The sequence below is a fragment of the Sorex fumeus genome, unplaced genomic scaffold (genome assembly GCF_029834395.1).
Source record: "Sorex fumeus unplaced genomic scaffold, SorFum_2.1 ptg000005l, whole genome shotgun sequence".
Taxonomy (NCBI): domain Eukaryota; kingdom Metazoa; phylum Chordata; class Mammalia; order Eulipotyphla; family Soricidae; genus Sorex; species Sorex fumeus.
The window spans coordinates 8,733,034-8,758,066 of record NW_026606062.1 but is presented as its reverse complement, the minus strand read 5'-3'; the positions used below and the strand labels follow the sequence as shown (position 1 = coordinate 8,758,066).

At 58.7% G+C, this 25,033-nt stretch overlaps 1 protein-coding gene across 1 annotated transcript in view; it reads right to left on the bottom strand.

Moving 5' to 3' along the window:
* Positions 1-621: 621 nt before the first annotated feature.
* INPP5D (inositol polyphosphate-5-phosphatase D) overlaps positions 622-25,033 on the bottom strand; it is an 87,977-nt gene continuing 63,565 nt past the window's right edge. The window contains 19 exon segments of the mRNA XM_056121880.1: positions 622-667; positions 3,455-4,019; positions 4,605-4,696; positions 4,698-4,866; positions 6,440-6,536; positions 7,100-7,249; positions 8,483-8,570; positions 8,992-9,074; positions 9,995-10,108; positions 11,371-11,460; positions 13,072-13,153; positions 14,646-14,734; positions 14,880-14,988; positions 15,875-16,013; positions 16,762-16,858; positions 17,314-17,431; positions 18,828-19,024; positions 21,104-21,206; positions 24,491-24,597. Coding sequence (XP_055977855.1) covers positions 665-667; positions 3,455-4,019; positions 4,605-4,696; positions 4,698-4,866; positions 6,440-6,536; positions 7,100-7,249; positions 8,483-8,570; positions 8,992-9,074; positions 9,995-10,108; positions 11,371-11,460; positions 13,072-13,153; positions 14,646-14,734; positions 14,880-14,988; positions 15,875-16,013; positions 16,762-16,858; positions 17,314-17,431; positions 18,828-19,024; positions 21,104-21,206; positions 24,491-24,597 — 2,492 coding nt within the window. The 3' untranslated portion in view covers positions 622-664.

Genomic DNA, 25,033 nt, shown 5'->3' with positions numbered 1-25,033 from the left:
CTGAGATGTTTGGTTGACGAGGATGAGCTGATTTGGTTAAGGTCGGACAAGGCCAAGAGAACAGCAGAGCGGGGGGGCCTGTCGGGGCTGGCGCGGGCCGGTCACTACTGACCAGAGCTGACCTTCCTTCTTTCCAGGAGACGCTCAAAAGGACCCTGGAGCCCTGCAGCGCCCAGGCCAGGCTCACTGAACCCCAAGTCGCCACCAGGAGCCCAGCTCTGGGCCTGGGTCTTATTAATGCTTGGTTCCGAGCACCCGGGGAAGCCTGCTTATCCTGGGGGGTCGGGGGGGCTGGGAGGGTGTAGTTGACTGGAACATCAGCTATTGCATGTTTGCGGGAGCAACGGGAACGGCCCCAGACCAGCGAGTGCCTGGGGCTGTTATTATTATTAATATTATTATTATCACTATTATTATTATTATTATTATTATCACCATCATCAAGGTCTCTACCCGCGAAGGGGCACTGTAGTCCTCCAGACGGCAGCTGGAGCAAGGAGACACAGGCCAAGTTTACTGAGGGCCAGCAGGGACCACTGCGCGTCCTCTTCCGGACTCAGACCCAGGCTGGCCACCCAGGAAGCAGAGAGCAAGACCCAGCGGAGTGTCCCGAGGGGCTGGTGGGAGGATGTCAGGGCTCCTGTCTGCTGGCCGGTCTGGGCTTTCACTGCAGGACAAGAACAGAAAACAAAACAGTCACGGTCACCAGGTCAGACGGCGGCTCCCAGGAAGCCAGGCTCTCCTTAGGCGGCAGGGTCAGCTAATCTTCCCATACTAGGCGAGGAATGAGACAGACACATTTTACGTAAACTAACATAAACAACAGAACAGAGTCTACTCCTCCCCAGAAATCCATGTGGCAAGCGGCGCCCTCAATAGTAGTTCCCTTTCCCTGATGAGTAAACTGAGGCCCAGGAAGTGGGAGTCATGGGATTCAAACCTCCTGGCCCCAGAGTCTGTTCCTACCAAGGATTCATTTTGCTCAAAATCGAAAGGTAGAGGGTGTTGGGCTTCAAGCCTTTCCCAGACGGGGCGAGCTTTTATTGTTCTCGGCTTTGGCGCTGTATGCAGGGGTGCTCTGAGCGACAGTGCTCAGGTACCGGGACTGAACTTGGGTCAGCTGCATGCAACGCACAAGCTGGTCCCAGTACTATCTCTCCAGCCTGCGGGCAAGTTTTTGTTTCCAACCTGCTGTCCCACAGACACGCGAGACACCAAGGCACACACTCGCTTTCCCTCCAGGGCGTTGGAGTTTACCCCAGCCGCCCCGAAAGCCTGCCCAGGGAGCACGGGTCCGAGAGGTTCTTCAGCCTCAAGCCCTCCTGCCACTTCCTTTCTTGGAAGCGGCTGCCGAGATCCCACCTGCAAAATCTTATCACGCCAAAGGTTGTGTGTTCACGGGCTCACTGGATGGCTCTTTCTCACCGCCTGCGTTCGGTGCTCTTGAGCCCTGTGTGTGGCCTGGATCGGGACGGCCGTTCTTTCTCTCAAGCTTGAGCCCCTCTCGCTCTGACTCTCCCTTCCCTGAGCTCACAGTCTTAAGTTTATATAGCCATCACGTAAGGCGGTGACATAAAGGTGGATTGAATATTGACGAATCAACAAAGAGAGGTAAGACCACTCCTCCAGGAGATTAACTCAAGGATAAAATCTCATCTACAGAGATTACTCCAGATTACTAGGAGATCTGCTCAAGGGTGGGATCCCAACAAGGGTGTGTTCTTCCCTCAGTTAGTAATCTACTTAAATGGTTGTAATAAATCTACTTCTAATATTTCTAGCAATGTCATTCCGTATGAGCACAGTAAGAGATACAAATTTAGTTTGGTTCTTCCTGAGAACATCTCACTATACATTCCGCAGTCCTCAGGCCAGGTTAATCTTCCTAGCTCCAGCAGGGTCCTAGTCTCGTCGTTACTTTTGGATCATGACAGCATTTGTCCATGATCATGCCCTCAACTTATAGTTGAGTATCGTGGCGCTTTGGCCTGGCCCATTTCGATGCCAGGGTAGCTCACAGCTTGCCCTGGGTCCATTCAGTCCCTCGTCGGGACCCTGCTTTTGGGGTGCTAGGAACTAAGGGCAACTGAGTCAAGAAAGCAGATATTTACCAGGAGTAAATATTATTCGGAGTCAATCAGCTCCCAAGTTACAAAGCATAATATTAACTGTCTTCCTGTGTCCACACAGAAAGGACATCGCTTACAATACAAGTTCAGGGTCCTTAGATGGGTGTGACCTGACAAACCTAAGCTACCTGAGGAAGGACAAAAGAGTGTTATCTACACCCACCCACCCGTTTCTCAGGACCTGCTCTCACAAACACACTCCGGGCGCACACTCCAGTCCATGGGACCTGCACACACCTGCGCACGGTGTTGGTATCTCTCATACAGGCGCACCCCAGTACACGCCTGAGTTGCACGTGTACACACAACACACGTGAAAGCCAGGGTCATCTCTACAGTCCTGGGCTACATGGCGGCTGTACCACGTATAGACTCAGGCTTACTGGCACCCAAAGGCCTCCCGAGTATGGCGGTTCTCTCTCTCTCTCACACACACACTCTCTCACACACTCACACTCTCACACACATACTCTCTCACACGTGCACTTTCTCTCACACACACACTCACACATGCACTTTCTCACACACGAACTCACACCCACTCTCTCACACATACACCCTCACACACTCTCACATGCACTCTCTCACACACTCACTCACACTCTCACACACACTCTCATATGCACTCTCACACACACACTCTCACACATGCAGTCTCACACTCACACATAAACTCCCACACATGCACTCTCTCACACATACACATTCTCACACGCACGCTCTCATACACACTCTGTCACATACATACTCTCACACATGCACTCTCTCACACACATGCTCTCACACATGCACTTTCTCACACATGCCCTCTCACACCCACTCTTCCACCCACACTCTCTCACACACACTCTCGCACCCACACTCACATGCACTCTCTCTCGCATGCACTCTCATGCACACTCTCACACACATACATTCTCACACTCACACATAAACTCCTACACATGCACTCTCTCACACACCCACACATTCTCTCACACACGCAGTCTCTCACACGCACACTCTTGCACACAGTCTCTCTCACACACTCTCATACACAGCTCAGACTCTCTTCCACACACTCACACAGACTCTAACACACTCTTCTTGCACGAGGATTCTTTCACACGCGTGCATACACACGCACTTTCATGCACACATGTGCACTCGCAAACTCCAGTCCACTGCCACATGCCCCTGGCAGCAGTGACACAGACACTCGTGCCCAGGGCAGTGATGACTCGGACGCCCGTGCCCCAGCAGTGGTGACATGGACACTCGTGCTCTAAGCAGTGGTGACAGCCCCGTGCACTCCCGCCCCTGTGTTGGCTCCCGTGGTGGCTCACCGGCAGTGCTCTGCCGAGTGGCTCTTCGGGCCGGTGCTTGGTGTGATGTGGCAGCTCGGTGTTGTCGCGGTAGTCGCGGCCGTGTCCGTGCTGCAGGTGCAGGACCGCGGGGCTCTTGGCAGGCAGCGGGGGCCGCGGGCCGGAGCCGGGGGCTGTGGGCTGGCTCAGGTCCGACCGGGAGGGCTTGACGGGCCTCTTGGCGGGCACGGGAACCGGAGTCCCCGCGGGGCCCTTGGGCTTCCCGGGGCCCTTGTCGCCGCCCGCGGTGCCCGAGCAGGTGAAGGAGCGCACCCGGGGCGTGGGGCTGACGGCGAAGGGCCCCGAAGACGGCTTGCTGGTCCCCTTGGTGGCGTCGGGGTCCGGGGCCTTGGCGAGCAGGCTGCCGGGGTCCGGGCAGGACGGCGGCTCCTTGCGCACGGTTTTGGGGGACTCCTGCTCTTTCCTGGGGGCCGGCTTCGGGAAGGAGCTCACCGACCCGTACAGTGGGTTCTCGAACATCTCGGGCTTGGCCAGGGGGTCCTCTGGAGGCGGGGGGTCCCCCGGACTCTTCCCCACGCCGCTGGGCCTGGAGCAGGAAGGAACGACGGGGGACAGCGTCACGGGTGTGAGCAGGCCAAGTGCTGGGAGTGTGGCCGTCCCCTCGGGGCACGGCCTGAGGGCTTACTCCATGGGGGCACCCCAGGGGGCGCATGAGGGGGAAGGGGAATTGGGGGGGGTGAGGAGGGACTTGGCGCCGCCCACGTGGCAAGGGTGGGCTCCGCCGTTGCGGGCCAGCAAAGGTTCCACGGCGCCCCAATATTGGGCGAGTGCCTCAGTTGCCCTTCGAGCCCCCCACCCCCCGCAGGCTGCTAACGGATGCTCCCCCCGCCCCTCATTTTCTTTCCAGGAGAGCATCATTTCTCACTCTGAGGGGGAAGGATGGTTTGATCACCCCCTGCTATGTTGGGGGCCCACATGTGGCGCCAGGGATCAGCCCAGGGGGCGTCTCCCGCAAGGCAACAGCCCTAACCCCCGCAGTGCCAGGAAACAGGCTTCACTCAGCTCCGTGTGGGGACAATCTCCCGCGGTCTCCCCGCCCCCTCCCCCCAAGCACCGTCCTCAGAGGCCATGGACCTGAGTCGGGGGGACACTGCTGGCGGGCACGGCTCACCTGCCCTCCTGCGTCCTGGAGCCGGGCCCCCGGCCCGCGGCGGGGATCTTCTTGGGGGAGATCGGGGGCTGGCAGGGCGGGGTGGGGGGGGCCGTCTCCATGTCCAGGCCCCAGCGGAGGGTCCCTGAGCAGCGGCTCGTAGCTCCAGGCCGTGGGCTGGTGGTCGGGGGACAGGGACGGCTTCAGGTGCCCGTGGGGCGCCACCCCCATGTAGTTGGGGTTGAGGATCTCCGTGAGGGAAGCACCCCCGCCCGGAGGGGCCCTGCAGGGAAGCAGCAGTCACGCCCGAGTCCCCGGACGCCCTTAGGGCCCGGGGGTCCCCGGACTCTCCCCAGCTCCACTTCCTGGGCACTGAGATGACTCCTCGCTCCCTCATTCATTCATTCATTCATTCATTCATTTTTCATTCCCTCCCTCCCCATTCACTCATTCCCTCATTCCCTCATTCATTCCCTCCCTCCCTCCTTCACTTCCTGCTTCCCTCTCCTTCATTCACTCACTCATTCACTTCTTCCCTCCCTCATTCATTCATTCCCTCCCTCCCTCATTCATTCACTCCTTCCCTCATTACTTCACTCACTCTCTCCCTCATTCATTCCTTCCCCCCTAACTCACTCATTCACTCCCTCCCTCCCTCATTCATTCACTTCCTCCCTCACTCATTCACTCCTTCTCTCATTAATTCACTGACTCAATCTCCCCCTCATTCATTCATTCCTTCCCTTTTTCATTCACCTCCTGCCTCCTTCATTCATTCACTCTCTCCATCACTCATTCAGTCCCTCCCTCCATCATTCATTCACTCCCTCCCTCACTCATTCACTCCTTCCCTCATTAATTCACTGACTCTCTCCCTCCTTCATTCATTCCTTCCCTCCTTCACTCCCTCCCTCCTTCATTCACTCATTCACTCTCTCCATCATTCACTCCCTCCCTCCCTCATTCACTCCTTCCCTCATTAATTCACTAACTCTCTCCCTCCTTCATTCATTCCCTCCCTCCTTCATTCACTCCCTCCCTCCTTCATTCACTCCCTCCCTCCTTCATTCATTCCCTCCCTCCTTCATTCATTCCCTCCCTCCCTCATTCATTCACTCCTTCCCTCATTACTTCACTCACTCTCTCCCTCATTCATTCATTCCTTCCCTCCTTAACTCACTCATTCACTCCCTCCCTCCCTCATTCACTTCCTCCCTCACTCATTCACTCCTTCTCTCATTAATTCACTGACTCAATCTCTCCCTCATTCATTCATTCCTTCCCTCTTTCATTCACCTCCTGCCTTCTTCATTCACTCTCTCCATCACTCATTCAGTCCCTCCCTCCCTCACTCATTCACTCCTTCCCTCATTAATTCACTAACTCTCTCCCTCCTTCATTCATTCCTTCCCTCCTTCATTCACTCATTCACTCCCTCCCTCAGAGGTTGGAGACCACCCCTCGCTGGCCTGGGTTTAGTCTAGAACAGACACAGCACCTGCTCAGACGCTGCTCGGAGCTGAGCTCAAACTCAGCCCAGCTGAGGAGCTCACCAGTGACGAAGGCCTCCGGTCACAGCCGGACCTCCCTCACAGCAGCGGCCTTCTGTCAGACAGGCTGACCTCCCTCACGGCCACGGCCACCCTCCACCGGCCACACCGACCTCTCTCACGGCTCCGCCGGCCTTCCCTCACAGCCGCACCCCGAGCCCCCGCGGGGCCCACCAGCCCAGCCCCCTGACTGGATTCCTGTCCCCCCACTCCCCGCCGTCCTGGCCCCGAGCCTCGTGTCCCCTGTCTGGGCCCCTGCTCAGTCCCGCCACGCTGGTTGGGACCGAAGCGCAGAAGCCGCCCAACCTGCCGACAGGGTCCCACTGCTTCACGGGGTCGTGGCTGCTGAAGCTTCTCAGGGCCTTGGAGCCGCCGGCCTCGTCCCGCTCCGTCTTCACGAAGTCTGCGGGGAGAGGCCGGAAGCCGTGAGCACCAGAGCCACCGACGGCTACTAATTTTTGTCTGTTTTTTTTTTTTGAGAGGGGGCACATCTGACAGTGCTCAGGGGTCACTCCCGGTGGGGCTCAGCGGACCCTGTGTGGTGCTGGGGATCGAACCCGGGTCAGCCGCGTGCAAGACAAGCGCCCTCCCCGCGGTGCTGTCCCTCCAACCTCACGGTGCTCTTTAGGGGGATGGTGGGGACAAGGGGAGGGAAGGCCACAGGCAGGCGGCCGGGTAGGGTAGTGGGTATGGAGGGGCGGGGTTTCAGGAGGAGCAGGGACATGGGGTGGGGGTGCTATGAGGAGGAGGAAGGGGCTCCCATGTAGCCCGGGGGCCGTCCAGCATCAGGCCCGTCCCATGGAGGAGTCAAGTGACGGAGCCAAAGGGCGTGCGAGCACTGAGCACGGGGCACTCCTGGCCAGGGCAGTTCTGTCCTGGAGGCCCCGCAGAGAGGGCAGCTGGCTACGGGGAGGGTTTCCCTCGTGCCCCCGCCCCAGGAAGGCCGCGCCGGGCCCCCTTACTTACCATAGAGCTTCTCCCTCTTCTTGCCCTGGGACGTCTGCAGCTTGATCTCCCCCCGGAAGTGGCCCGTCATCTCGCCGTGGTGGGTGAGGGGCGTGTGGATGGGGAGGGGAGTTTCCGTGGCCTCCAGCCGCAGGGCGATGCAGCCCTCACCTGGGGCGGGGAGGGAGGGGGACAGGGGACAGTCACATGGAGACCGCGAAGCTTCCCGGCTGCCCACGGCAGGCCCACAGCAGGCCGGGATGGAGGAACAGCGCCCAGGCCTCTGCAGGGGAAAAGACGCCACGTGTGTGACACTTCACAGAAAATCACAGGAAGTGCAGCCGAGACCTGCACTCAGCGCTGATCCGCCCGCTGGGGGGAACGGTGCAAATGCAGATGCAGTGTCCGCGCTAAGAGACCGGAGCTGGGGCTGGAGCGACAGCACAGCGGGGAGGGTGTTTGCTTTGCACGCAGCCGACAAGGGTTCGATTCCCAGCATCCCATAGGGTCCCCTGAGCACCGCCAGGAGTCATTCCTGAGCACAAAGCCAGGAGTAACCCCCGAGCATCGCCGGGTGTGACCCAAAAAGCAAAAAAAAAAAAAAAAAAAAAAAAAAAGAAACTGTGGCTGGACAGAGCACAGCGGCAAAGGCCCTGAGTGCAGCCAGCACTGAGCGCCTCACCCCCCTGCCCCTGCAGGCGCCCTCCCTGGCCCCGGCCCACACCTCCCGCCCCCAACAGGCCAGCCCCAGCCACGGAGACTGGAACAACCGGGCTCCCTCCAGCCCCATTCCCGGGGGGGGGTGTCCTTTCTCCACACCTCTCAGGGGATCGCGGCCCCCCACGGGTGACTCTGTACCTGCTCCTGCCACCCCACCCTGCGCCTGTGACCCCGACCTGTCAGGCCGCAGGAGACACAGGAGGCGCTGACCGGGGGCCTCACGGCGCTGGGCATGGAGCAATGCAGGGCGGAGCGGGGGTGAGGTCAGGACCCAGCCACTTGGCTCCTATGCGGCCAGGGCCAGGGACTTTCCCTCTCTGTGCTCGGCTCAAGCCTCTGCTGGCCAGAGAACAGTGGCCAAGTTCAAAAGTCCTGTTGGGAGTCAGGGATCTAAACTTGCAGAGCAATGGGCACGGAGCCCATAGAGCACTGTGAATGGAGTCCCACAGAGCACTGGGCATGGGCCCCCACAGGGCACTGGACAAGGAGCCCACAGAGCACTGGACATGGAGTCCCAAAGAGCAATGGGCACTGAGTCCCACAGAGCACTGGGCATGGAGATCCATGGAGCACTGGGAACAGAGCCCCACAGATATCTGAGCACAGAGTCCCACATGGAGGCCGCCAGCTGCACGTCCCAGCAGCCCACTAAGGCAGCAGTGATGGGGGTCCCAGGCCCCTCACCGTAGGACTCGTCACTGTCGGAGGACTTGATGCTGATGAGGATGTGCTGGTCCAACAGGTACTCGGGGTCGGAGATGATGGGCGTCAGCTGCAGAGAGGGGGCCAGGCCTCAGGGAGGGGGAGGGAAGGTGACCGGCCCCAGGTGGCCCTACTGGATGGGGGGGTCCTTTCCTGTGGCCCCACCACACGGCACCCCAGGCCGCAAAGGGGTCCAGGTCTTGGGAGCCCCAGGAACGGGGTCCCAGGGGAGCCCACCCCCGGGTGTCCAGCAGCCTTGAGGGAGGCCGGAAGCCCAGAGGGAAGACGGGGTGTCGCCCTGCTAGCCCAGAGACCCCCCCCTTAGGGTCACTCCTGCCAGACTGTCCCCGTGGCCCCGTGGGCCCATTTGTAACTGCAGTGGGAAAGCGGGCAGCGCCGACCCCAGCCCCACGCAGCCCCCATGCTGTGGTGCAGATGGAAGTCGGGGGAGGGGTTCCCTCCAGGAACTGCAACGGGGGGGGGGGGGCTACCTTGGGCAGCGTCTCGCTGAAGCGGACCACCAGCTCGCCCTCGCTGCCCTCTTCATTCTCTCCTTCCTGGCTCTTGACAAAGCCTGTGGGGACACAGGGGGTTGTCCACCACACGGACGCAGGCGGGAGGGAGAGGGGAGGCTCGTGGGGACCCCCCTGGCACCCCCCGCCAGGCGTCAGCTGGGAGACGGCTCTGTCTGCGTGTCTGTGGAACCAGCCACCACCCCCCAGCACCTCCCCCCCGCACACACACACACACACACACACACACACACACACACACACCCGTCTAGCTCCTCTCCGCGCATCTGCCGGGGACGAAGTGGCCCGACAGACCCCCTGTCACCCAGGCCTGTGAAAGGCTCTGAGGGTTCCAGGACCGTTTCCATAGAAACGGAGGCACCAGTCTCAGGAGCTCCTGGAAAAGTCAGAATCTTTCCTCCTTTGAAGGGCTTAGTGTCTGCTCAATTTACCAACTGCCCATCATCTGGGCTGAGTGATAGCACAGCGGGGAAGGCGTTTGCCTTGCACACGGCCAGCCGACCCGGCCGACCCAGGTTTGATTCCTCTGCCCCTCTCGGAGAGCCCGGCAAGCTACCGAGAGTATCTCGCCCGCGCGGCAAGGCCTGGCAAGCTCCCCGTGACGTATTCGCTATGCCAAACACAGTAACATCTCACAATGTTACTGGGCCCGCTCGAGCAAATCGATGAACAACGGGAGGACAGTGACAGGACAATGACAGTGTCTGCTCTGGGGAGGGCAGTTGGGTCTCCAAGACTGAGCCTGGCCCAGTGTGTGTGTGCATGTGTGCATATGCAAGTTGTGTGTGTGTGTGTATGTGTGTGCATGTCCATGTCTGCTCCCCGAGGCTGCTTGGGAGACGAAGGACCCCACAGTGACTGGTTCCTTCTGCCCTCCGGAGGGTCCTGGGGCACTGCTGAGTGGGCCGCCCGGCCCCGCGGGCTCTGAGGGTCCCTCCCTGCCCCGCCACGGCTCACGCACTCTCCAGGCAGCTCGAGTGGAACTCCAGGTAGAACTTGGTCTGGGACTTGGTCTTGAGGGTGGCGAAGCACCTGAGGAACTCGATCTGGCCCTGGCTGTCGGCCGTCCCGGGGTCTGCGGCCAGGGAGGGGGACAGGGAGAGGGACAAGGACTCAGGCAGGCCCAGAGGCGTTTCAGTCAGCCCCCCCACCAGCTCCCCTTCAGGGTGCGGGGGAGGGGAGAACCTAGGTGGGAGGGGGCGTCCCTAGACATCATTCCCCCATCCCCACACACAGATGGTCCCCAGTGAATCACACAGTGGACAGGGCTCAGCTGCTGGCCTGCAGCCTCTGCCTCAGTCTCCCCAGATCTCAGCGGGGAGACTTCTACTGGGCTCAGAGGCTGGGAGGGACGCCTGCCCCGGGCCCCTGGTACGGGCTTTCCCAGACGCTCTGTGAAGGGGACTCGGAGCAGGTCTTGGTCCCTCCACGTGCACGTGGGGTGACCTGAGCACAGGGACGCCCCTCTCCTTCCCTGCCCTCCCTGCGTGCCTTTCTCCTTAGCCCAGGAGCAGCTGCACCCAAGCGCGAGTGTGTGCTGGTCCCTGCGCTCACCCTCACCGGAGGCTCGACAGAAGCAGGAAGAAACGCAAGTAGGAAGTGCAGCAGGAAGAGGAAAGATTCCACGGCCAGAATTCACACTCGGAAACTAAAGAATCCTTCCTTTCTTTCCACCTTCCCTCCTTCCCTCTCTGCCTCCCTTCTCTCCCTCCTTCCTTCCTTCTCTCCCTCATTCCTTTCTTTCTTCCTTCTCTTCCTCCCACCTTCCTTCTTTCCTCCCTCCCTCCCTCCCTCCCTCCCTTCCTTCCTTCCTTCCTGGAGTTCATCATCTTCCTTCCTTCCTTCCTTCCTTCCTTCCTTCCTTCCTTCCTTCCTGGAGTTCATCATCCTTCCTTCCTTCCTTCCTTCCTTCCTTCCCTCCCTCCCTCCTTCCCTCCCTCCCTCCTTCCCTCCTTCCCTCCCTCCCTCCTTCCTTCCTTCCTTGGAGTTCATCATCTTCCTTCCTTCCTTCCTTCCTTCCTTCCTTCCTTCCTTCCTTCCTTCCTTCCCTCCTCCCTTCTCATCTTCCCATCTTCCCTCCCTCCTTCCTTCTTCCCTCCCCCCCAGTCCCAAGGTCAGTCTTGGGTTCAAGGCATGTCTGCCCAATGCTCAATCCAGGCAGGCAGGTGTGCGAGCACCCAGGGGACACGTCCCCCATGCTCCATGAGGGGTGAGGCACACGCTGAGTCTGCCGCGTGGCTCTGCCTGGTGGAAGCAGCCTCTCCCCCCCCCCGCCCCCGCCCCAGGCCCCTGAAGCTGACAGTGGCCAAGGTCCGGGCCATGTCCACTTCGACCTACCATTCTTGGACACAAACTGGGAGGTGACTCCGGCCTCGAAGGTGGCAAACACGGGGCTGTGGTCGCTGGTCATGATGTCAGTGGTGCAGCCTACGGGGAGGGCAGGACAGTCTCAGCAGACCCCAGGCGGGGGCCAGGCACTGTGTCTTGCTGCGCGCTGACCTGACCGGCAGCTGCAATGTCCGAAGCACCAGCCCCCGTGGCAACAGGGCCAGCGATCACTTCTCCTGAAAACTTCACTTTTTTAAATGGGTGAAGGTGTGATTTGGGGCGGGGTGGGGTCTGAGCCCTTAATCGCTGCACAGCCGGGGTGGCAAGTAAAACACCCCTCCTCTCACCAGCCCGGGATGCGGAAAAATACCCCAGAAAAATTCAGATCAGGCGGCTGGAGTGATAGCACAGCGGGGAGGGCGTTTCTCTTGTGTGCGGCCAACCCAGGTTCGATCCCCGATCTCCGACATCCCATAGGATCTCCTGAGCACCTCCAGGAATAATTCCTAAGTGCAGAGCCAGAGGAACCTCTGTGCATTGCCGGGTGTGACCCAAAAAGCAAAAAGAAAAAAAAAAAAGAAAAAAAAATTCAGATCAGGGGTCAGGGTCAGGTGCTAGACCCCACGTTGGATCTGAGCAGACCCCTAAGCCCTGCCAGGAGGGATCCCTAAGCACAGAGCCGGGAGGAAGCCCTGAGCACTGCTAGGTGTGCCCCCAAAACAAAAAAAAAAATCCCAAATAATTAAAAGCAGTAATTCCCAGTCTCAGGCAGGTCAGCCGTGCTCCTTGGGGACATTTCCCAGCCATCCTTCATTGACTGCAGTAACTAAAACAAATAAATAAATAAATAAATAAATAAAGGAGCTATTTTTTTTTCAGGTGTGTACTGGAAAATGAACACAGGGATTCATACATGTAAGGCGTGTGTGTCCATGGATGTGTGTCTGTGTGTGTCCACCTAAGGACGCACACATGCAGGAAGGCACCAGAGCTACATATCTGGTCCCAATGTGCAGTTCTTTTGTTTTTTTGTTGTTTTTTTTTTAAATTATATCTTTGAAACGAAGTCAAAGCAAATGTCACAGAAATAACTGACTCCTGAATGTTTAAGATAAGCAGAAGTCACGCTTCAATGCTTCTTAAAAAACTATTATTTATTTATTTTTTTAAAAAGGTATTATAGTTTACAATAGTGTTGAAATAACTGCTTTGTGCTCGCCGTGTTCCTACACCTGCACTGATGTGACAATTTTTCCATCAGTGTCTCCTGGGCCCCTTTCACCCTCCCACCCACCTCCTTGGGCTTCTCAATTCCCAGTTCCACTGATCATAACTCGGAATTTGTTTCAATTTGGGATTGTTTGATCGCTTTTATTCATTTCTGGGTTTTTTTTTTTGGGGGGGGGTCACACCCGGCGATGCTCAGGGGTAACTCCTGGCTCTGCACTCAGGAATCACTCACTCCTGGCGGTGCTCGGGGGACCATATAGGATGCCAGGGATCAAACCTGGGTCAGTCGCGTGCAAGGTGTGTGCTGTCACTCTGGTCCCCCAATATGTAGTTTTTAAGAAGCGTTGAAGCCATGATTTCCGTTTGTCATAAACTCCCAGGAACCAATTACTTCTCGACGCTTTGTTATCCTCTCAGTACTACACAGTGCCTTTCCCCAGGCCGCAACCCTGCAGTGACACCCCCCTCTCCGCCACTCACCGTAGGACTGACACAGCACGTGCACCCGCGGGTAGGACTTCCAGAGGACACGGTCACACCACGAGGGCAGGTTGTACTTCATCTGAAAGCCAAGGGCACGCACCACCACTCAGGTCTCAGCAAGAGGGAAGGGGGACACTGTTGCTGCGGGGCTAAGAGGACCCCCCGGACCCAGACCTGGGGGCTGCCGAGCTTTATTTATTTATTTATTTATGCTTTTTTGGGGCTGGAGCGATAGCACAGCGGTAGAGCGTTTGCCTTGCGGGCAGCCAGACCGGCCAAGCCGGGTTCGATTCCTCCGCCCCTCTTGGAGAGCCCAACAAGCTACCAAGAGTATCTCATCTGCACAGCAAAAGCCTGGCAAGATACCTGTGATGTACTCAATATGCCAAACACAGTGACAAGTCAAAATGAAGACATTACTGGGCCCGCTTGAGCAAATCGATGAACAACGGGAGGACAGTAGCAGTTAGTAGTCATGCTTTTTGGGTCACACCGGCGATGCACAGGAGTTACTCCTGACTTCGCACTCAGGAATGATTCCTGGCGGTGCTCAGGGGGCCACATGGGATGCTGGGAATCGAACCTGGGTTGGCCGCGTACTATCACTGTACTATCGCTTCAGCCCCAGGTGCCGAGCTTTAAACGGCCTCAAGTTCCAGCTGGGCTGCCTGACAGTGGGGCCACGCACTCATTCCTGCCCTTTCTGGCTCACGAAAGTCACCTAAACCTGCCACCTTCCACCCCGTCCAACTGTCTTCAGAGGATTTTTTTGGGGGGGGTCACACCCAAGAGTCAGGGGTTACTCCTGGCTCTGCACTCAGGAATTATTACTCCTGGCGGTGCTCGGGGGACCATATGGGATGCTGGGAATCGAACCCAGGTTCGCCACGTCCAAGGCAAACTCCCTACCCGCTGTGCTATCGCTCCATTCACCCATTCACTTATCACCTACCCACTTACCCGCACGTCCACCCAATCATCCAAATACCGTGTACTGGGGCAGCCCTGGCCAGGGCCGAGAGGTCCATGGGGGGCCAGAGAGACAGGATGGGGGGAGAGACTGGCCTTGTTTGTGGTCACGGCCGGTTTGATCGTTGGTCCCCCATTAGGTTCCCCTGGGGTGTTCTCTGGGGAGCACCACTAGGAGTGACCCCTGAGCACGTCCGGGTGTGGCCTCCCCCAGAAAGAGTGGAAATAAAAGAGCTGTCCTCTGGGCGTTCTTGGCTCTGCATGCCGGCTCTCTCCCTGTCTGTCTGGGCCACCCACCACCCAGCAGCCCAGCCTGGAATCCCAGCCACTCTCCATGCGACACCCCCTTCTGTCACACGTCACTCTCACTGGACTCTTCTAGACACTTCTAGTCACTTCTGGACTCTTCTAGAAACTCAGCCCATGACCTCTGGGAAGCGGTTCTGGTGCCAAATCACACGGGACCCAACTCTGGCCCTGTACCTACCGCGGGGTCGCGGGCCTGGCCCCTGTGGCCCCTGCAGGAAGCAGCCCCGTCCCTCCCTGCTCGGCGTCCAGATACCCATCACCCTGGTGGCTGTCGGGGGAGTGGGGGGGCTCACCCCAGTGGCTTTCTGCTTCGTGTAGGCGTACTTGTCCCGGGTCATGCGCTCGAAGCGGTAGGTGGGTGCGAAGGTGATCTCCTCCTCCTCTGGAAACACGGGGGTTGGTACCCGGACTCCGCCCCGTTTCTCTTGGGCACCACCCCAGGGTCTGGCTGAGCGCTGCCTCCCCGGCACCCCCACCCTGGGGTCTGTGGGATCCCCTGCCCCGTGCCCGTCACGGCCGCCTCTCACCGAAGTGCAGAAAGACCTTCTGCTCTCGCCGCTCCTGCAGGAGCTGGTCATGGGCCAGCAGGTCCGAGAACTGCTGCTGCCGGATCTTCTGGACGATGCTCTCGGCCTCCTGCGGACGCAGCCCCCGCAGCGCCCTCAGTGGGGCACCACTCCCCCCGGACTCCCGAGCACCCCAGGGCTCGCTAAGGAAAACCACCCAGGGCGGGACTGTGTGTATGTGGGGGGAGGGGGGACGCCCACTCTATGTACCAGCCCAAGGGCCCGTGTTCAAGCCCCCATTCCCAATGTGGGTGATGCTGAGTCCCCAATTCCCGCCAGGGGGTGCTGGGGTGATGCAGGCGGGTGGTGGGGCCCCGGGAGCCTTCTGCTTGCTCCCCTAAAGAAGGCAGACTACCGAGGGACACTGATTTTTTTTTTTTCTGTCTGTGGTGGGCAAGGGCTCCCATCTCTCTGGGGCCGACACTGTTGTCAGAACCAGAGCCAGCCACCCCGGTGTCCACACCTGTGGGCCTGGGCATACTGAGGACTGGGGGACCTTCTCCCACCCAGGAGACCCTGAATCAGGGCTGGTTGGGAGGTCAGGGCTCCAGGGACCCTGAGTGCCCGCTGGGTCTCAGCGGAGCCCAGCGGTGGCCGAGAGGGACTTCCGGGACCACGAGTGTAGAGTTGGGGACCACGGCTGCTCCCTGGGTCCCTCCTCAGGCCGCCTGCGCCCCTCCAGCAAGTTGGTCTGTTTCTGTCCACACAGGCCCTTGACAGGATGTGGGCACAGGCCTGCCCTGTCTGCCAGGGGCCCCGAACACAGCTACATCCTTCGGTCCCACCTCCCTCTCAGCCCCGTCTGAGGCCCTCGGAGTTCAGCAGCATCGCTGTCAGGGAGGACGCCCAGCAGCGGGCTGGGGTGCGGGCACAGGGTGAGCCGGGTCTGGCGTCCCTGTGTCCCGCTGCCCTGAGCGAGATCGGGGTGCCCGGGCCCCGCCCCCAGCAGCCCTTACCCAGGTGGGCAGGTCCACGCGGTAGTTGAGGTCTCCGAGCCAGAAGAGGTGCGTGAAGCGGTGCGTGATGTTGAAGGGGCTCAGCTTCTTGTCACCCAGCGTCAGGAAGCGCAGGATGTTCATGTAGTTCTGGTTCCGCCTGGCGCACGGACAGGCCCTTAGCCCGGGGCCTCGACCACGGGGGCCGTGAGGAGGAACAGGGGAGAACGGGCGGGCAGGCAGGCACCCCTCGGCTCAGCAGGGGCGCGGAGGGGGCAACGTTTTAACTGGCTGCTTGCAGGAAAGGCAGGAGCGCTTAGCCCTGGGGTGCTCAGGGGGGCTTAGATCTGGGCATCCAGGTGGGCTTAGGTATGGGGTGCCCAAAGGGGCTTAACTCTGGGAGCCCAGGGGGATTTAGACCTGGGGCGCCCAGAGGGGTTTTATATCTGGGGTGCCCAAGGGGCTTAGATCTGGGCGCCCAGGGGGGCTTAGATCTGGGCATCCAGGAGGGCTTAGGTATGGGGTACCCAAGAGGGCTTAAATCTGGGAGCCCAGGGGGGCTTGGATCTGGGCACCCAGGGGGGCTTAGATCTGGGAGCACGAGGCGGGGCTTAGATCTGGTGTGCTCAGGGGAGCTTAGTTCTGGGGTTCCCAGGGTGTCTTAGATCTGGGGTGCCCAGGAGGACTTAGGTCTGAGTGCCCAGGGGGCTTAGATCTGGGCACTCAAGGGGGCTTCCCTGGAGGGTGGGCGTGGGAACTGCCAGGTCTCTGTAGCGCTCCGAGGCATCCTTTGGCCCCGCCCACCCCATGCCCCGCACTGCAACCCCGCAAACTTTCCTGAGACCAGGGGCGTGCTGAGGGAGGGCCCGTGGCGGGGAGATCACCCCACGCACCCCCAGCCCCGTTACCTGAGCTTCTTCTCGCTGCCCGAGGTCAAGTGACTGTTCACGAAGCCCAGCGAGGTCCCGTTGAACATGAACGACACCCCTACGGCCCCCTTGTTTCCTAAGCGGGAAGGGAGAAGCAAGGGTGTGGGACGGAGAGGGACAGGGCCGGGGCGGGGCCGGGGCAGACAGGGCAGAAAGAGGCTGCCCCCCTGCCCCCACCCACCCCCTGTGATCACGGTTTATTGCCACCTCCCGGCTGGGTCCATCACAAACACCCGTTCGCGCCCTGCCTCCTGCCCTGAGCCGCACTGTCCCATGACCGAGAGTCTGGCAGGCAGTGAGGCTGTGCTGACCCCCAGGGGCTGGCCCGGGCATCACTGTCCCACCTGATGCCTGCCAAGTCACAACTGTATTTTGACCAGAGCCTTAGAAGTGCCAGCATGGACCCCAAGGCAGAGGCCGGGAATCCTGCCTGCAGCTGTCATTGGATTCTCCTGTTTGAGCTGGGGCAGTCCCTGGGGTGCTCGCAGGTGTCTGCGGGGGGGGCGGGGGGGGGGGGCAGGGGCTGCTCACCCAGGGTGTTGGCGATCCCGGTCTTCACAGTGTCTGTGCACACGTGGCTGATCCGGTTCTCGTGCTCCGGCTTGGCCAGCACCACGATACGGATGTTCCAGAGGGTGTGGACGGCGACCTGAGGGTGGTGGGGTCATGCGGGGCTGTGACCTCAGAGGGGATAGCTGTGACCCCAGCCGAGGACCCACCTGAGTGGACCCTGAGCACATGACCCATCACCAAGCCCTGAGCCCAGCATGAGGGTCCTGCCTGTCACCCCGAAACAGTGGGGGGCTCCTTGGGACGCCCCAGAAATGAGATGGAGTACCTTAAAGGGGAGAAGCAGGATGGAGGGATGGCCTCTGTGGTCCCACCAGGGCCAGTTACTTCTACCCCGGGTGCTCGGCCCTTGAGCATGGGCAGCACCGAGGAGCTCTGACGGGGTCTGAGGGTATGTGAAGGTGTGGGAGGGTGTGGAAGAGTGTGTGAGGGTGTGTGAGGGTGTGTGAGAGAGTGTGAGAGTGTGTGAGGGCATCTGGGGATGTCTGAGGGTGTCTGAGGGTGTGGAAGTTTCTGAAGGTATCTGAGGGTGTCTGAGGGTGTGTGAGGGTGTCTGAGGGCATCTGGGGGTTTGTGAGGGTGTTTGAGGGTATGTGAGGGTGTCTTAGGATGTCTGAGGGTATCTGAAGGTGTCGGAGGGTGTGGGAGGTGGGGGGTGTCTGAGGGTATCTGAGTGTGTCTGAGGGTGTTTGAGGGTGTCTGAGGGCATCTGAGGGTGTGTGAGGGTGTGTGAGGGGGTCTGAGGGCATCTGAGAGGGTCTGAGGGTGTCCGAGGGTCCGAGAGATCAGGAGACCCTGCCTTTCTCCCTGTGGGGGTGGGGTCGGGTGCTCCTGGGGTCATTGTGAGCTGGAGATGCCCTGGCAGAGGGGCCCTGCTGAGCCTGGCTGAGCCCGCCCGCATCCCCCATGTACGCACACATCTTGCCGCGCCCGTGGACACACGTCCTGCTTGGTCACGCACACGCGTGCACACGTCCCACTTAGTCACACACACATACACATTCCGCCTGGTCACTCATGCACACACACACAGATGGTTCTACCTGGTTATGCACAGTCCCGCCCGGTCACTCATGCATGCACACATCCTGCCGGTCACTCATGCACACGTCCCTCTGGTCACGCACACAGGCACTGTCCCACTAGTCACACACACACGTGCAGTCCCATCAGGTCATTCACGCACACACACACACACACATCACACAGTCCTCTCCAATAATGCAGGCACATAGCCCACTGATCATGAATACACACACTCACACACAGTTCCACCAGTTACAAACACACAAGCACACGTCCCGTTCAGTCATATGCACACACACACACACACACACACACACACACATACACACATGCATGTCCCGCCTGGTTATATGCACATAGACACACACATACACACATACACACACACACACACACACACACACACACATGCACACACGTCCCGCTGCCAGGTGCACACACAGCCTCACCGTCTTGAAGGTCATGCTGGTGACCTCCTGCAGGGAGTGTCGGAGGGTCTCCAGCCACTCCTTCTCCCCCAGGGGGTCCTCCTGCGTGCCCACCACGTAGATGTCGTGCGGGATGTAGTCGGCAGAGTCGTCCCGGGTCTTGCCCTGCCCCTTGGAGAGAAACCAGGACGTGATCTTCTTGGGGGGAGGCGCGTTACCTTCAACGGCAAAACCCAACACAGTGAGTGACCGGCCGTGGCCTGCGGCTCGCGTCCACGCTGGGGGCTGGGGTCCCACACGAGCTGTCCCACTGGCCTAGGCTCGGGGCTGCCCTGGAGATGCCTGTGGCCGCACCCCCACTGCACTCCCAGGCTGAGGAAACAGTGACCCCCTTGTCAGCGCTGGAGACCCCTCTCCAGCCTCCACTCCCATTCGAAAAAGAAAAATCCAGTAAGTTTCCAATGCAGTAATAACCTGACCATAGCAAGTAACTGCTGTCAACTGGGGATGAATGAAGGGCTGAGCGCAGGCTTTGCGTGCGGGAGGCCCACGTCTGAGCCCCGACACCTCTGGGTCCCCTGAGTACAGCCAGGAGTGACCCCCGACCCCAGCCCGGAGCTGGGAGTAGCCTCTGAGCACTGCTGGGCGTGCCCCTCCAACAACAACAAAACAAAACCCTAATATCAACTAACGAGCAATAAAATACACAATGCCTGAGTCGGGTAATAAGAAAACGGTAAAGACAGGAATGACCTAAGACTCCTGACCCCAGGATGGACAAAAGGTGAGCACCCCAACTTCTGTGCTCTGCCACAGCTCGGGTGGTGCAGATATGTCCTGGGCGGGGGGAGGAGGGTCTCTGTCTGGGGAGCCCCAACTCGCCCAGTGGGGTGGCAAGACCGCAGTCTGCCCTTCCTCTGTACCCAGCAGAGCCCCCTCACCCTGAGGGTGTGCCCGGGGTGCAGATGGCATTGAGTAAGGCGGGCACAGGAAAGTCTGTGCTGTTGCTGAGACCAGGGCTAGGCAGGTGGAGTTGGGGAGGGGCCTCCCCTGGTTTCCCTCCGGGGACCCCTGGTCCCCGCTCTGTTGTGGGCCTGGCCAAGCCCCCCAGACTGATACAGGGAGAGTCCCGCCATTCCCAGATATTGGGGGGCTGCTGGGTGGAGGGGGCAGGACTTCATACACACCAGGGGGGACTTCTAGAAGGACTCCTGGTGAAAAATCTATTTGAAATTCATATTTAGCTGGACATCCTGTATCCACTCACTTTGAACAATTCGGGCTGAAGAGTTAACACGGAACAACGGAACCGATATTTCGTATGTGAATATGGATAAGAGTAGCTATGGAGCATATATTGAGTTCACTGTTCCTTCGGGGTATATTGATCATTTATTTCTAACAGAATATTATACGAAGTAATGTAATTTAAGTTCACTATATCCTTTAGTATATGTATCATTATAGAAATATATAGCATACTTAATCACCATAATAGCGTGTTCGTATGTCTAGATAAATACTGTAGTATTAGGATGGCTTGCCTTTTAGTTGTTTGTTTGGTTGTTGTTTGGGGAGGCACACCTGGTGGTGCTCACAGTTCACTCAGGTGGTTCTTTTCTTTTTTGGGGGAGGGGGTCACACCCGGCAATGCTCAGGGGTCACTCCTGGCTCTGCACTCAGGAATTACCCCTGGCAGTGTTCAGGGGACCCTACGGGATGCTGGGATTTGAACCCGGGTCGGCCGCATGCAAGGCTAACACCCTACCCGCTGTGCTATCGCTCCAGCCCCTCAGTAATTTTTAATTTATTTTTTTGCTCTTTGGGTCACAACCAGCGATGCTCAGGGATTACTCCTGGCTCTGCACTCAGGAATTACTCCTGGCAGTGCTCGGGGGGCCCTATGGGATGCTGGGAATTGAACACAGGTTGGCTGCGTGCAAGGCAAACGCCCTCCCAGCTGTGCTATTGCTCCAGCCCCCACTCAAGTGGTCTTTGGGGAACCAGATGTGGTGCCAGGAATCGAACCTGGGTCGGTTTCAGGCAGGGCAAGCCCCTAACTCCTGCACTATGGTCTCTAAAGCAGGCTCTGCCCGGGAGGGGGTTAGTCCCCGCATAGGGCAGGGTTGCCTGCCGGGCAGAAGGCGGGTGCCCTGAGCCGTCACCCCAGCAGCTCTGGGTCTATCCAGATGCCCCCAGTCGCACATGCTGTCCGAGGCCCAGACCCTCCCGGGGCTTGTTTCTCCCAAGGAGAGGAAAGGGGAGGGGGCCGCGGCCGGGTGGGCGCGGAGACGCACCCATGTTCCAGGTGCCGATGAAGATGGTGATCATGTCGGGTTCGGGCTGCTCCGAGTGCTTGTTCTTCATCTGCTGCAGGAGCTGGCAGAAGCCTTCACGCTTCTAGGAGGGCAGAGGGGGCGGATCAGGGGGGCGCCTGGCACCCAGCACCCACCCTTCCGACAGACACGCTCAGCTTCCGGAATGCACGAAGCAAACCTCCTGTGGGGTCCGGAACCCACCAGGGGGTGTCCCTGCCCATGACCGGCTCCCCTGAGCCGAGGGGCTGCCGAGTGAGGACCCCACCATGTCCCAGACCCGAGCCCGCTGCTATGTCGGAAGGACTAGACACGTGGGAATCCAGAATTATTATTATTATTATTGCTTTTTGGGTCACATCCGGCTATGCTCAGGGGTTATTCCTGGCTCTGCACTCAGGAATTACTCCTGGCGGTGCTTGGATGACCATATGGGATGTTAGGAATCGAACCCGGGTCGATTTGCCCCATGTATGGGGCAAATGCCCTACCCATTGTACTATCACTCCAGCCCCACACAATTCTTTTATTTGTTTGTTTTTTCTTTTTGGGTCACACCCGGTGATGCACAGGGGTTCTTCCTGGCTCTGTACTCAGGAGTTACTCCTGGCAGTGCTCGGGGGACCATATGGGATGCTGGGAATCGAATCCGGGTTGGCAGTGTGCAAGACAAACGCCCTACCCGCTGTGCTATCGCTCCAACCCCACAGAATTCTTAATTCCTCCAAGTTAAGCCCTGCAGAGGCTGAAGCAGCGTTTCCTAATCGGGGTCCAGAGAGCCCAGGATGGGCCCCCAGAATATTCCAGGGGAGGCTAGAGGCAAAAACCGTACAAATAAGGGGGTCACACATGAAAAAAAAGGCATCTGTGGGAACTGCACAGAAACACACAGTGGGTAAAATGTTTGCCGTGTATGCCACCGACCTGGACTAGATCCCAGTCACCTCGCAGGGTCCCAGAGCTGATCCCCCAAGGGCAGAGTTAGGAGCAAGCCCGGGGTACCCCTGGGTGTGGCCCCCAAACAAACCCAAAACATCACAGAATTGGGGCTAAATCTTAGTTTTTTTTGGGGGGGGGGTTCACATCTGGTGATGCACAGGGGTTACTCCTGGCTCTGCACTCAGGAATTACTTCTGGCAGTGCTCAGGGGCCCATATGGGATGTCGGGGATCGAACTCGGGTTGGCTGCGTGCAAGGCAAACGCCCTCCCCGCTGTGCTATTGATCTGGATTGAGGCTAAATCTTAGGACAGGGGAGACCAGAGGAAGAAAATGAGGCGGGAAAGGCTTGAGAAAAACTAGGGTAGAACCCCCCAGGGCCTTGATTTCTGTGCAGAAATAGTGCATCAGTCACCGAGAACAGATGGTCCAGGGCAGGGTGCCTGCACGGGCCCAGCGCTCGCTCTGCACGCAGGGCCCGGGTTCCAGCGCTGACGCCTGGGGTCCCCCAAGCGCCGTCAGAAGCATCCCCTGAGCACAGAGCCAGGAACAGCTCCTGAGCACAGCTGGGGGTGGCCCGAAAAACAGGACGGGGTAGGGGAAGACGATCAAGATAACACGTGTAACTTCTCCCCCCCCCACCCCCTCCCCTGACGAGACCCCCAGCTGCCGTCCACGAACAGCTCTCCCGGCTACTTATCTTGTGCTCTTCATAATCAGCCACAGAAAACAAATGATCTAATGCTGCCTTTTTGGCAGGTCTGATTGCTGGGGGGGAAATTCCAAAAAATAATGGTGGGTCTTTTGTCGAAATATTGAATGTAATTGAGAGAGAGTAAAATGGAAATTATCTGCCACACAGGCAGGGGAGTGGGGGTGGGAGGGGGGTATACTGGGGTTCTTGGTGGTGGAACATGTGCACTGGTGAAGGGATGGGTGTTTGATCATCGCAGGACCGAGACTTAAACCCAAAAGCTTTGTAAACGGTTCTCACGGTGATTCAGTAAAAGAAAGCATGGGGGGGCTGGAGCAATAGCACAGCAGGTAGGGCGCTTGCCTTGCACGCGGCCAACCCGGGTTCAATTCCCAGCATCCCATATGGTCATATGGGCCCCTGAGCACAGAACCAGGAGTAACCCCTGTGCATTAGCGGGTGTGACCCAAAAAGCAAAAAAAAAAAAAAAAAAAGCACTGTAGCACTGTCCTCCGGTTGTTCATTGATTTGCTCGAGCGGGCCCAGTAACGTCTCCATTGTGAGACTTGATGTTACCGTGTTTGGCATATTGAATACGTCACGGGCAGCTCGCCAGGTTTTGCCGTGCGGGCGGGATACTCTTGGTACCTTGCCGGGCTCTCCGAGAGGGGCGGAGGAATCGAACTTGGGTCGGCAGGGCCAGCCGCGTGCAAGGCAAGTGCCCTACCCGCTGTGCTAGCAATAGCAAGGCTGGAGCAATAGAACAGCGGGTAGGGCACTTGCCTTGCACGTGGTTGACACGGGTTCAATTCCTTCATCGCTCTCGGAGAGCCTGGCAAGCTACCGAGAGTATCTCACCCACACGGCAAAGCCTGGCAAGCTCCCCATGATGTATTCGATATGCCAAAGACGGTAACAACAAGTCTCACAATGGAGACGTTACTGTTGTCCGCTCGAGCAAATTCAATAATAAAAAAAAAGATAACACATGTATACACCAATGCGAGGGATCAAACCCAAGGCCTCGTGTGTGCAAAGCATGTGCTCTGGCACTGAGCCGCGCCCAGGGCCCTCTCAGCAGTGCCAGCTGGGCCTCCAGGGAAGAGGCAAGGGTGACGCCGAGGTGTGTGCCCTCCGCTCCCGCTTACTGGGGAGGGTGACCGCAACGCTGAGAGCAAGGACTTAAATCATGGAAAAACGTTTCCGCTGGACGTAGGTAAGAGGGGGCGCCCAAGGCCGCGTCCCGGGACACAGCAGGCGCTCTCTCGGCTGCCAGCCAGAGCAGACCTGGAATTTCGGGTTCCAGGAGAACCCGCCTGGAGCCTGGCATTTCAGGCCCACTGCGATGGCAGGTCCGTTGGATTCAGTCGAGAAACTGCAAACCTTACCCTGCCCGCTCTGAGGGCGTCATGGCCAAACACTGTCTCTTGGGACCAGGGGGTCTCACCTTTAACTGGGCCGCTTCACTGCCCCCCTCTGGGGCCTCTCAGCTTGCTCTGGGTCCCCCTGACCTCCCACCAGCACCCCCTGAATTGTGTCCGTGGGTCCCGGGTCCCAACCTGGGTGGGGGGACGCCATCCCTGTGTCTGAGCTGGGAGCTGGGAGCCCTTGTCCCCTAGGCTTGCACACAATGGTCAGTGGTCACTGATCTGGAGTTCTCTGTGCTCAGGCTGGTGGAAGCCAGCCCCCCCACCCCCACGGACGCAAGGACACGTGTCACCGGCTCGGCTCGCTTACTTTGGAGTCGGCAAAAATGTATTCCTTCCTCAGCGTCTTCTCCTTCTCTGTCTCCACCATGATCACCAGCTTGTTGGGGAGTTTCTGGGACTTGATGAGCTGCAAGACTGGAGAGGAAGGACCATTACTCCCCACCCACACGCACACGACGCCCCTCGGCTGCCCGACGGACGGGGACCCGCGTGAAGACAAGCTGGGGGTGGGGGGGCCTCTCTGCCCAGGGCAGGGGTGGCGGGGCTGGTCTCCACCCTCTCTCCCCTCCTCCTCCCTCCTTCCTTTTCCTTCCAAATCAAATAGAAAATTGATCTCACTCAAGCATTCGCAAGGATGTAACTACGTTTAAAACGTTCACATCTCAGACTGGGGGAGGGCTGGGGGGGGTGAGGGTCCCTGGCCCAGCACCCCAAAAGAAGGCAAAACAAACTTTCACTTCTACCCCAAACTCAACAGTTCTGTTAAACTTTTACAAACAGTGGGGTTTTTCTTTTTTTTTTTCCTTTTTGCTTTTTGGGTCACACCCAGTGATGCACAGGGGTTACTCCT